Source organism: Carya illinoinensis, chromosome 5 (genome assembly GCF_018687715.1).
Source record: "Carya illinoinensis cultivar Pawnee chromosome 5, C.illinoinensisPawnee_v1, whole genome shotgun sequence".
Lineage (NCBI taxonomy): Eukaryota > Viridiplantae > Streptophyta > Magnoliopsida > Fagales > Juglandaceae > Carya > Carya illinoinensis.
The window spans coordinates 10,932,828-10,945,632 of record NC_056756.1 but is presented as its reverse complement, the minus strand read 5'-3'; the positions used below and the strand labels follow the sequence as shown (position 1 = coordinate 10,945,632).

At 34.0% G+C, this 12,805-nt stretch overlaps 2 protein-coding genes across 2 annotated transcripts; both read right to left on the bottom strand.

The window, feature by feature from the left end:
- Window positions 1-209: 209 nt before the first annotated feature.
- On the bottom strand, window positions 210-3,047 carry LOC122312018 (pentatricopeptide repeat-containing protein At1g15510, chloroplastic-like). Its single transcript, XM_043126834.1, has one exon. The coding sequence runs from the start codon at window positions 2,784-2,786 to the stop codon at window positions 786-788; it is 2,001 nt and encodes a 666-aa protein (XP_042982768.1). The 5' UTR covers window positions 2,787-3,047; the 3' UTR covers window positions 210-785.
- A 7,047-nt stretch (window positions 3,048-10,094) lies between these two features.
- LOC122310079 lies at window positions 10,095-10,943 on the bottom strand. Its single transcript, XM_043123966.1, has one exon. It carries the CDS (start codon window positions 10,941-10,943, stop codon window positions 10,095-10,097), a length of 849 nt encoding a protein of 282 aa, XP_042979900.1.
- Between the last annotated feature and the right edge of the window lie 1,862 nt (window positions 10,944-12,805).

Here is a 12,805-nt window from a genome sequence, read left to right as displayed (position 1 = left end):
ATAGAATAGATAAAGAAAAATTCATCTCATATTAGTTAAAATTTGGATTTGGCTTTTGCTATAGTACATGCTATTTGTTCTAGTTTGTCAATACAAAATTTCTATGTATAATTACTTTTACGTACTGTTTTATGCACTCCAGTGATATGATTAGTTATGTATTAAAAAAAAATAATCCAATCAATCTAATCAGTAGAGTGTATAAAAAATACGTAAAAGTGACTGTATGTAATATTAGTCTTGTCAATAAAATTGGGGAACTTCTTTTTACACGTGAGTAATTCAAAGATGCCTCTGGCTCTAGGGCCTAGGTTCTTGGAAAAAAGATGTCCATGGAGTTCTTCGAGGACAGTTAAGAACTTCAGAGGCCACTGCCCCGCAGTGGGGTTCCTTCAAGGGAACTAACCTATTGCAGCGACGGATCGGTTCCTGTCATCTGGTAAAATCAGGCTCTTAAGTACCTAATTCTCAACATCAGAAACTTTTTGCTATTTACTATTATTTTTATTATTTTCATCTCTTAGGCCAGACCAGAGCTGTCTTCCATTACGACAGTGTGATGCCTGTTGTATTTCTAGTTAGGAAGGCAGCATGGTCAACCTCATAGAGCTCCTCTCTCTTGGCTTTGCCTCAATATCGAGTTGCATCTAATATTAGTTGGAATTCATATAATGCAATTCCATGGATGTCTCGATGATCTCTGCAAATTCCTTGATCCAAACTACCTAATCAAGATCTGAGTAGCTGAATTACCAAACATCAGATGAATATATATATATAACATGTCACCAAAAATCTCCACATGAACAAAATCCTTCCCTAAAATGATGGAAACAATTTAGGTCCTTGAGTATGATTTCTCGTCCTACTATCTTGGATATCATCTTTGCAGAATTGTGGCAATTGCGACACACACGGAGGTTCTTACTTACACGAATTGTTGTACCGGGTTGTGTGCTGATGAGCCCAAAAGATACTGCCAACATTTCACTATGCCCAATTTGAATGCACTCCCGTTCTTCCTCCACATCATGAAAGCTAAAATCTGGATTAGGTTGATATCCTTCACCTTCCATTTTCTTTACTAAACTCTGTAATTCTGAAAATATTCTCTCTGATCTTGGGTGGGATACATCCCCCGTCCCAAAAACGTGAACTTTATTTCGGAACTCTATCCAACTATAAGCTTTCTTCGGCTTCAAACCCATGTCTCTTATTGTTTGCCTCAACTTTTCAACCATGTCCCATCTTGCGCTGTTAGCATACCAGTTAGAGAGCAACACATAGTTGTCTGCATTAAGAGGTTCCAACTCGCAGAGTTGCTCAATGACACGCTTACCCGGTACTGGTTGTTGGTGATTTCTCAATCCATCTAGCAGTGCTCTCAGCACTTCGACATGTCTTTCAAGCTTATGTTCCTCAATAAAGATCCTTGCCTCATCAAAGAGTCCAGCACGAGCTAGAAGCGCAACCATTAAAGAAGAGTTTTCGGCTTTAGAAGCCTTAATGCAACTGAAGTAAAACTTTCCTTGTTCAACCATGCATGCAGTGCGACAAGCATGGAGGACAGCAGCGTATGTGACTTCATCTGTTTGTGTGCTCGAGTTAGTCTCTATCATGCGGAACAAATGAACTCCGTGTTGTCCTTGTCCATGTAAACTATATCCCAATATCATCACAGTCCATGAAACCACATCTTTACACTTCATCCCTCTGAAAATCCTTGAAGCATATTCAATGAATCCTGATTTCACATACATATCCATAACAGCATTCTGGACCACGAGATTCAAGTCAATACCGTTTCTAAGCAGGTAGCCATGAATTTCTCTGCCATGCTTGTGTGCAGTCATCCTTGCACAGGCCGGAAGAATGCTAGACAATGTTAAAGGGTCAGGTTTAAAACCATCCATAATCATCTGCCGAAACAACTTAAGACCGTCATTGAACCCTCCCTTCTTTACACACCCATTAATAATTGCTGTCCATGAAATGACATCTTTTGATGGCATTTGATCAAAAATTTCCCGAGCAGCTTTCAGACTTCCACAATCGATATACATTTTCAAGAGGGCATTGCTGACCAGCATATTAAACTCTAATCCACAATTTGTAGCAATCTGGTGGAGCTTCCTGCCTTGTTGCAGCGATTGTAACATGCCACAGGCACCAACTGCGGTTGCCAATGCCACTGAATCTATCTCAGCCCCTGACTCAACCATTTGATTAAACATATCAATAGCCAAACCAGGTTTGTTTTCCATGATGTACAACCTGGCTAGCACAGTCCAAGAAACAGAATTCCTATGTGGGGATTTGTCAAAAAGCCACCTGGCAGTATCAACGCTATCAAGAGAGCCATACATTTGGATTAAGGCACTAACCACATAGTGGTCGGAAGAGAACCCAAGCTTGAAAGCGTGCCCATGAAGCTGTTTGCCGATAAATATATCGCCACGAAGGCGAGAAGCAGTCAAGACGCGAGGGAGAGTGCGCCTGTCCGGACGAACAGTACCCCGAAGCAGCATTTGTCGGTATGTTGAAATAACAAGGTCGAGATCTCCACTGGCAAGGTGAGCTTGGATAATACTGTTCCAGGTAAACGTGTCTTTGTCTGAAACAGGCATTTCATCGAACATCGGGTGGTCCAACGCCAATTCACGGGGCACTTTTGGGGTGTTACGAAGATTATGGGAATGCTGGCATTGGGTAACGTTAAGTGGGTGCTTCTGGTATATAAAATAACAAGGCTGAAATTGGGTGTGTGCGGAGGGAAAGACGTACATTTTCAGCTCTCGGCGTGTGTGATATTGTTTCACTTCTCGTTGCTTATCTGAAGATGGAAGCGGAGGAGGACATTAGTCCAAGGCGTGGGCACAGGAATAGCATATTGATGGCACTAAACGCACTCCTGAATCGCCGTTTCGATTTCGAGCGTGCAGACGGTCAAAGAAAATGACAAGCTTTCGACACAGCAGCATCTATGGCTGGCAATCCCAACCAGTCCTTAGCTTTGATCTTATAAGTAAATCCAACGCCTAGACCATATACTACAATTTTTTTTTATATAATCTTGTTTTTATAAATTAAAGATATTTTTATAAAATGATGTTAATTTTATAAATTATTTGGTAAAAATGTCTCTCAATTAAAACATAATTATATAAAAAGTTGTGAAAAAGATGATATGTATATAGTTTTCCATTTTAGTTTTTCTTTCGCTTTTCAACGCATATGTTTTTATATAGGGAAATGATATTCCTTCCTAATTATTGTCAGAAGTCATTGATTATATTTTTTTACTTAACGATTAAGAAAATATTTTTTAATAAGTTTGTGATTTTTTTTTCTTTTTAAAAATGATTAAAGGGTTTTAAAGAATGTTTTAAAAAAATAAATAAATATTTGCACAATTCATGACTTTTCTATGTGGGCTTCAAATAAATAAATATTTAAAGAAGGATCTACGGCAATGACCACCTTCAAATTACGAAGCTTTTAATTTTAATTAATAGGCTGTTTGAATTGAGAAATTATCTTATCTCATCTCATTATTATAATTTTTTTAGATTTTTATATAAAATATAATAAACAATTCAATTTTTTCAAATTTCAATTTAATTTTTTCAAATATCAAATAATAATATTAAAAAATAATATTTTAACAATATTTTATTTAACTTTTAACTTTTAACTTTCATCTAAGACTATTTCATCTCATCTCACTATTGCTCATTAAAAAAATAAAATAAGTATTGGCATTTGAAATCTTTTGAATCTTATTTTTATTTTCTTTTGATAAAAAAAAAAGTTTGGAATGTATTTGTCCAAATGTATCATCTTTAAAAAATGTTGCTACTAATTTAAGCCCTGTCATTCGCATATTTGGAAGTTAATAACCGAACCGATCCCTATTATAGAAGCTGAAAGTCATGGCTGATTCGGAATGACTTCATAAACTTTGGTTTGACAATTGGATGGTAAATGGCTCTTTGGCATCTAAAGATTATGCTATAAGTCTCACCCAATTCTGATTTGAAAGATTTTTATTCAGGGGGTAGGATGGAAGATGGATAAATTCATGTGCATATTGAATTATAATTCATCTTTAATACAGGAAGTAGCAAGTTACAATATAAAGCTCAAGAAAGGTTTGGATGTTAGGGTTTGAAAGCATTCAAATGATGGAAACTTCAACTCCATATGTATCTGCTTGGAATTTATTGAGGCCTCATTCAAATCTGTTCATATTCTCAAAAATTTTATGGAATCCCCCGTGTTGCCACCTAAAATTTCGATGTTTACGTGGAAATGATGGAATTTTGCTATTCTTTTTTATTAAATAAAATTAATTTGAATTATCTCAATGAGCAGAATTTTTAAAAATTAGATTTTTGCTCATCTTATAGCCCACGTTACTTTTATTGTAATTGCACCTCTACGTCACTTAAGAGACTACTAAAGTCTCTTAAAAGATTTCACATTTCAAAATCAATAAATTTAAATGGTTTCTTAGAAAAATTGTAAAGAGAGCATAGATAAGCTTTTGTTTCTTTTGTATGTATATATACTTTTTCCACACTCCTTAATTTAATGCAAGTAAAACTCTTATTTAAAAAGTTTTTATAGAGAATTTTATGAACTTTTCTGAATTTAAGTGGTAGTGGTCACATGTTAATTAATAACTTTCTTTCCCATATGGACACAACATGGATTATAGAGTACCCCGCTACCAACACTTCTGATAACAAGATATAAGCTTGTGTTATCCCTCTAGTTTCCATTTGCAATTTATGTTCTATAGTTGAGGAGTCGGATATGCATGTACTTAGAGCTTTTTTTTCTTTTTCTTTTTTAATGCATGTACTTAGTTTTTACTCTTTTGCATCATCCATTTGGACTTATTTTGCACAAATATTTGGACTTTCAAGCTGTGTAACTGTGGGATGGAGAGATAAGCTTGTCGACTCCATGGCGATCTTTATTTAATAATATTTCTTTGCACATATGGATCCATGTTTTCTTCTTTGGGAACTGTGGTTGGCGTCTTGCATGCACGGCATGATGATGTATATTTTAAGCTCACCTCTGTCATTATCTGGAAAGTTAAAAAGGACGCTTCTAGAGCCGCCGCTTGAACCTTTCGCTAGGTTTATAAATTTATTTTTATGTTTTTTTTTTTCACATCATTTTTTAATATTTTTAAACATTTTAAAAAATTAAAAAATTCATAATAATATAAAACAAAATTTTCTTTATCATTAAGAAAATAAAAATTAAAAAAAATAAAACCATTTAGAGAAATAGCTCCGAGCAAAGAATCTAGCATTATTCAAGTTAAAAAATAGCTACGTGAAATTAATTTCTTGATTAATCTTTGCAATTGCGGAATGGCCTAATGCTATAGTTGAGACTGATTCTAATTTATTACTGGTTTGTTGGTTTCAACCAGCTGGAAAACAAACATTGTAGAATTTCATGAGATTTGAAAGAGTAATATTACGTACCGTCCTAATGTAAGATTAAGTAATTTTATTTTCAAAACTTTTTCGATTTAGGTAACTTGTTTTGTTCCAATCCTATATCTGTTGTATAGAATAGATTTTATTTTATTTATTTATTTTTAAAACATCTGTGTATGTCTTTTTTTAATATTTAAAAAAACCATACAAAATGTTTAAAATAACAATAAATAAACAAGAAAGAGCAAATGCAGCTGGAAGGAATATTTAGAGCTTCGGAAGAATAAGTCCGTGTGTTTGGAGGACCCAAGTTTCAGGCTTCAGGAGCCAGGGTGACATGCAAGCCCAAAGATTGAACCTACTAAGATGTGTTGGATAATATAGAAAATAGATAATGACTCCGGTAAATTAAGAAGGTTATCTTACCAATTTACTCGAGGAATATCTAAGATAAATTGTGAAGCTAGTCGTTATCATTATCTTCATTATTTCTATAAATAACATCTAAAAATAACATATTTCGTATTAATTTATATATTTCTATTGAGATCATTTTTCTCTAACTTAGATTTGCAGGTCAGCTGCATAGTTATTTGTTTGAAACACATCTTTAACACCACCTATCGCTACAATTGGGGGCAACGATATCGGGCAACTTAACATTATGATTTTTTTTCTTTTGTTAAATGATTTGAGTATATTGTCGCTTTTGTTGTTTTGTCTATGGCTTCCTTTTCTTCTTCTAAATAGGCCTACAGGGCTCTAGTTTTCTTGGTTGATTCGAGAATCTTTGAAAATTAAAGGTAGGCAGGACAAATCGTTTTATTTTTATAAGTACCCGGGCGGATCTACCCAAAATTTGATCTTAAACTAACCTTCCTCTCGAAGTGCATATTGATTAAAAAACATTCATCTCGAAGTAATTGTTTAGAAAATTTATACTTATCGTTTTTATACACCACGTATCGTATTTTTTTTCTCTTATAAAATATATAGCATATGGATGATGAATAAAAGAATCTAATTATTTTAAGAATAATAAAATAAAAAAATAATTTTAAAAAATAAAAATTAAGTGTGGTTTACGTCAAAATGTAAAGGTGAAAAACGTTGATTTCCTAATCCTAACAAACATTTGGTCCGATGCAGGCGATGAGGACTTTATGGGCTCTTTCGAGTTGTTAATTCATAGTGATACATATGAGACCGGAAAAGTATGAATTAATAGGATGCATTCAATTTGCATCATATTGAAAGCAAATTCCGATGTAATCTAAATGGTCATTGGTCAACGTACACGCCAATTTGCCAATTCCTATTCCTCAAAAGGAAGAGACACGTACGGTCAGCGTTCAATTTCGAGTAGCCAATGCCTATCTACTATCTAGTGTGGGACACGTTCATGAACACATCTAATTTATGATATAAATCCTTTTAAATATTTTAATAAAACATTTATATGAAATATTTCAAAAATATTATATTCTTATTATAAAAAAATTAAATAATAATCAATACTTAATTAAAACAACTGAGAATTTTGCCTTTGATCACACTTTTAAGAACTTTAATTTGGTCCATTACGTAGGTACCGGATTAGCTTCATTCTCAATTTCTCTTTCTTTCTTTAGGATTGATTTGGATTTAGAGATGAGATGAAATGAGATAGTTTTAGATAAAAATAAAAATTAAATAAGATATTATTATTATTTTAAAATTTAAAAAGATTGAATTGAGATTTAAAAATTTAGAATTATTTATTATATTTTATGTAAAAAATTAAGAAAATTATAATAATGAAACGTTTTTCAAATCCAAACAGACTTTTATCTCTTTCTTTGTGTACCGTTGTTTTTTATTTTTCGTTTTATCATCACAAACTATTGATGTTGCTCTCTCTCTTTATCTCTCTCATTTAGATTTTTCTCTCTGGTTGAGTATCATTATAAGAAATTTACTTATTTGTGATTAGTTATTTTCAATAAAATGATTATTTTTAATTAAAATAAGTTTATTTTTATTACAAATAATCATTTTGATTACAAAATATTGATTATAAATATCTATTTTCTTGTAACGAGTAAAAAAAGTTTGTAGAGGGGTGATTTTGTGATTAGCATTTTCAAAAATTTTGAAATGAGTAATGTTACGTACAGTCACTTTTGCGTCTTTTTTGCGCACTCTACTGATATGATTGATTGGATTAATTTTTTTTTAATATCCAATCAATCATATCATTAAAATGCACAAAAAAATACACAAAAAAAACTATACATAAAATTTTTATTTTTAGAAATTGAGTTTGAAAAACCTTATACATACTCTATATCATGAGCTGGCAAGGCCCACACCATGTGTGTACTGCATGACAGATTTTGTCGCCCGTGTAACATATGGGGGGATGAGGTCAAGCCTTCGAAAAACGTGCTCAATTTTATAAACTAGCTAATTAAATAACTCGAAAAAGGTTTGCATTAAGATTAAAAACAATATTCCTGAATATTACAATGAGACAACATGCGACATTTAACATAATTTTTTGCTTAAATTTCAAAAAGAGAGAATATATTGGAAAAGTAATTAATTTCCACAAGTTTAGCTACATCATTTATTTCTCGTCTAGATTATCTGAGTCCGGAGAGAGATTCGAATCTTAAATAACAACGCTCGAGTAGAATCATGTATGTACCCACACACATGGAAATTGATAACGACCAAGTAAAAGAATTAGCTTAATTTGTCAAAATAGTCCCAAGCTTTTGAGAAATAAGGTATATGGATGTCATTGTCATTCTAGAAGCCATTAATCAATTATTGACGTCATTAAGCACAAATATATATATATAGAGAGAGAGAGAGAGAGAGAGAGAGAGAGAGAGAGAAGACAATCACGACCTAACCTTTTGCGAAATTACATGTGTTATTAATATATTAGGCACAACGTATCCGACTGACCATATAATATATATGAGAGGAGGCTGAAGGCAGCCTAATCAAGCTTATTAGGCCGCCACTTGCAAGGTTTGGTACACGTACAGCCGGTGACAGATTTTGTATGAATGTCCCTTTCGTTGAATATATAGACACCATATATAGAGGACGAACGAACGCACGCACGCACGCACGGACGGACGCATTATGAGTTGGGGTTTGAATATATATGTAGTTGTGAAGGGTGGTACTATTGTAGAAGATGACTTTGTTTGACTGTTACTTTGTCATTTTGTCCTTCCCACCTCACATCTTGCAGTGCCGACTACTGGCTCTCCATCTGCTTCTACCATCACCCCACAGTCCCACTCTATTTGCCAACCGGCCTCTACTCCCAAGGGTAATACAAATGCATGCACCCCATCTTTTTAAGATTGGCAGCACTGGTACTGTAACATTCTTTGTTTTTTTCTAAGCAAGAAGTGTACGAGCAATACCATTTCTTAACTAGTTCAACACTCAATAAAAAGAAAAATAAATAGGTACCGAAAACAAATAAATGTTTCATACAATTTTCTAATAAGAGGGAACTGCCTAAAGTGGCAGTTTTTATACAATCTGAGAGTGAGATTGTAATTCTATGATCGTAGGCCATGGTAATTATAGTGACTATATTTGGTCTCGAAGTGGTTATTAGGAAAGTCTATTGTCTTGTTTTTACGATCCTATGGTCAAATAGGACAACTCTTCCAACAAAAAGTTAGATAAAAAATTTGAATTCCATTGCGTTATGCGTCGTCACAAAACTCCACAATCTTCCAAAAAATACTACTTTCATCTTTTATTTACTTTGCTTGTATGCACTGTAATTTATGTAATGGAGTTTACGTTGGGGTCTCTCATCCTCGCCTCTTGTTGTGGCTATATTATAAGTAGCAAGAGTAATCTTATTAATTCGATTGTCACGCATACTATTCTAAAATATGTTTTGATTACGAGAATTTTCCTTCGGTAGTCCATTTCTATTTTCACTTAATATAACTGAAATCTCGATAACATCAACTTATCAGAGATTTGGAGAGAAATGTATATATATTCATGTGGTAAAACTATTTTTAATATCAGGAACAGGACTTTAATTAAAATGTGCCCGGAGAAGGTAGTAAATTTTTTATGCTTGTAAGAATGAGATTTGAGTTGTTCACTTGCTGAGTAATTAATGTGGTGTATTAATGCTAGCATATGATATTGCCAATTATTGAAATGTCGCTTGAAAAACTGGACGAAGATGAGATATATATAAAAACTCGTCCATCCTTGTAAAGGACCAAGTCAAACCTAAAGCTTCTGACGAACAATCGATTAATTAACAATGGAATCCTTCATTCAGGTCTCATCAAGAACAGCAAGATGTTTCTTCCAAACTGCGTTCTTGGATCGGAAGAATTATCAATTGATGGTACTCGAAATATTTAATATTTAAGGGAAAATAGAAGTGCAATACTGAAAAAGAAACTGCAACTCAAGAGCATTCAAATGAGTTCTTGCATCTATCTAGCTGATCGTAATCAAAGTTTATAAAATATTCATGTTCCATATATGTAAAAAGGGGGAAAAAACGAGAGAGAGAGAGAGAGAGAGAGAGAGAGAGAGAGAGAGAGAGAGAGAGAGAGAGATCAGAAGGCCCGTTCTTTAAAAATATCATTTTCTCGATTTAATCTTGATCTTGGCTTTTGAAGAAGGCTTGGTACAAGTTACATGAAGGTGGTGTTCTGATCTGACAGTCTTTTGAGGTCCTTTCGATTGAGATTTCTTCCTTCTCTTCATCCCAAATGAAGAGAGTTTTCTCTTCTCTTTCTCCCTTATCGGTTCAAGCTTCGGCTCCCATCGACGTGACCCAACAAGCTGTGCGTACTCCTTCTGTAACTGTGGCGTAGTGCATACTATACTCTTAGATTTACTTGAGCTCTCGTGATTCTTTTCATCCTCTCCGTTATTCCCTTCTTCCAGCAACTGCGATATGAACTCATCCGAGACGCGTATCCTTAGACACCCAGATGGGGTTTTCTGCAAATCAAAAGGGTGACAAGTGGCTGCCTTCTTTACAAACGCATTTCTCGTGTCTTTCGAGACCGGCGAAGACGATGACGAGGACGACGAAGAAAGCGGGGATGATGATTCGGGTAGAGAGGAGGCAAATGAGGCTATGGTCACGAATGACAGAACAGACTGAAAGAAATGCTTGGGAAGTAGAAAATACTTGTGGCCAAGCTGAAGCTGGTCGTCCTCAGAAAGGGCTGGAATCTTCTGGCCAATGTAAAACGAATCGGCGCTGCAAACCAGATGCTTTGGGAACTCCACCATGAGTTCTGAGACGCGGATAGGACGGTGATAGATCTTGACGTAGCCGTCAGATTTGATCAGCTTTATGTTCCGTACAGGACGTTCTAGATCGTGATCCGGGCGGAAGTGCACGCAGGAGGCATGCCTTCCCATTAAATGTAAACACCATGGAATAATCTGAAGATTGAAGTATTTGTTGATACCCATTATAAGCTCATAATCCAGAGAAACAAACCACGAAAATGGCTAAGGCACACAGGTGAGATAGCCTCCTCGCAAGTTAGCTTCACAGCAACAGCTAGGTTTTGGTTTTGGACCTTTGGTTGTTCAGTTAAAAACTGTGCAGAAAGTGAAACTCTGCAGAAAGTGCAAAAGCCAAAAAAGTGTTTCCGCGATCTCTGTGGGGGAGATAAGATTTTGATTGGAAGAAGATGATCAATAGGAAGGAGCAGGTGAGTTTCGGTGATTACATATATATATATAGGGATTATATGCATGAGCGAATGAAATATATATTGCAAGGGAGGGAGAGAGTGGATAGGAGAGCTTGGATTTTAGCGAAGAGAAGACTCAGAGGAGAGGAGGGAGAGAGGTGTGAGACACGGGCAAAGCTTTTGGCACGTAACTCACAGCACTCTGCATATTTGCTTTGGTTTCCGTATATTTAGAAAGTTTGACACAATGTTTGACTCAGACTTCTCTCTCATCCTTTTTCCCTTTCCTCCGACGCCAATTGAGGTGAGGCAGGCCAAAATAGAATTTTGAATCAGATCCCTCTCGCATTTTGTTGTCGTTTCGTTTCTTTTTAATCCATCGTTGGAGTTGGCGTCATTGACCCATTTATTTATATATATATCTATATATCTATATAATTATAATTATATTATATATAACATAGACATGTTGAAATTGAATACATTATGTAGAATTAAATAATTACCTTATCCAAATTAAACGACAAAATAAAATCGTCGTTCAACCTTGAGACTTGTGAGAAAAGTATCAACGAATAGGCATATTCTAGCTATAACAAATTGGTATATCCGTATTTAATTGTTATTATTATTATTAATTAAATAAGCAATACGAGTTAGAAACAGATTTCTATTGCTTTGTGTACAAACAAAGGAATATCTCTTTTTTCTCATACTCTTGAGTCTTGGCCCTTCATGTGCTGCATGGTCTATGGACAGGGTGACAACACCAATCCATTCCCAATGAAAGCAAGCCCCACTCTCTCTCTCTCTCTCTCAATGGCCATTAGGCTTTACACCACCCTGAAAAAATTTAAAAAAAAAATGACGATTAGTGTGAATTTTATTCGTTGCATTATTAGAAAAATTATATATATATATTTTATATTATAAATATAATAATTTTTATGATTAAAGTGATGAACATGTCAATGATTTTTTTCATGACTAATGTGATGGGTTTGTACTTATATGATAATCGACCCAAGTAATCATATTAATTGCATACTAATTCCCATTTTTGCCACCATAGAATCCCATTTTAGTAATTTAAAACTAAAATAATTACAAATAAAGAATCTAGGACCTTTCCGTATCAACCACACTTCATAGAATTAAGGTTGCGTACGACAAGGATTTGTGTCCGTCTGTGGGCACTTAAATTTAAATCGTTAGCATCCCAAAAAACTTGTTAATCGATATTTTCTCCTTTTTCTATATATATATATATATATATTCCCTCTGTTAAAGAATCAGATGTTGTTTCATGTCTCACTAAAAATTAAAAAATCATATCAGTACTTAAAACATTATTATATATAATAGATCAGGAAAAAAAATGAGAAAGTAGGACGTGGAGTATTTTCATTTTGGGTGGCTGAAATAAATTTAAAAAAAAATGTTGATTTTTAATTAAAATTAAGCTAAATTTTAACAAGCTCGATATTATAAATTATATAATTATATTTCTGAAGTAGTGAAAAGTAAAACGAGACATGAATTAATATAAGAAAAAGAGAAAATTTGTATATATATATTTTTTTGAAAACGAGAAAATTTATATTTATTGTATTAATGATGTGACATTAATTATTT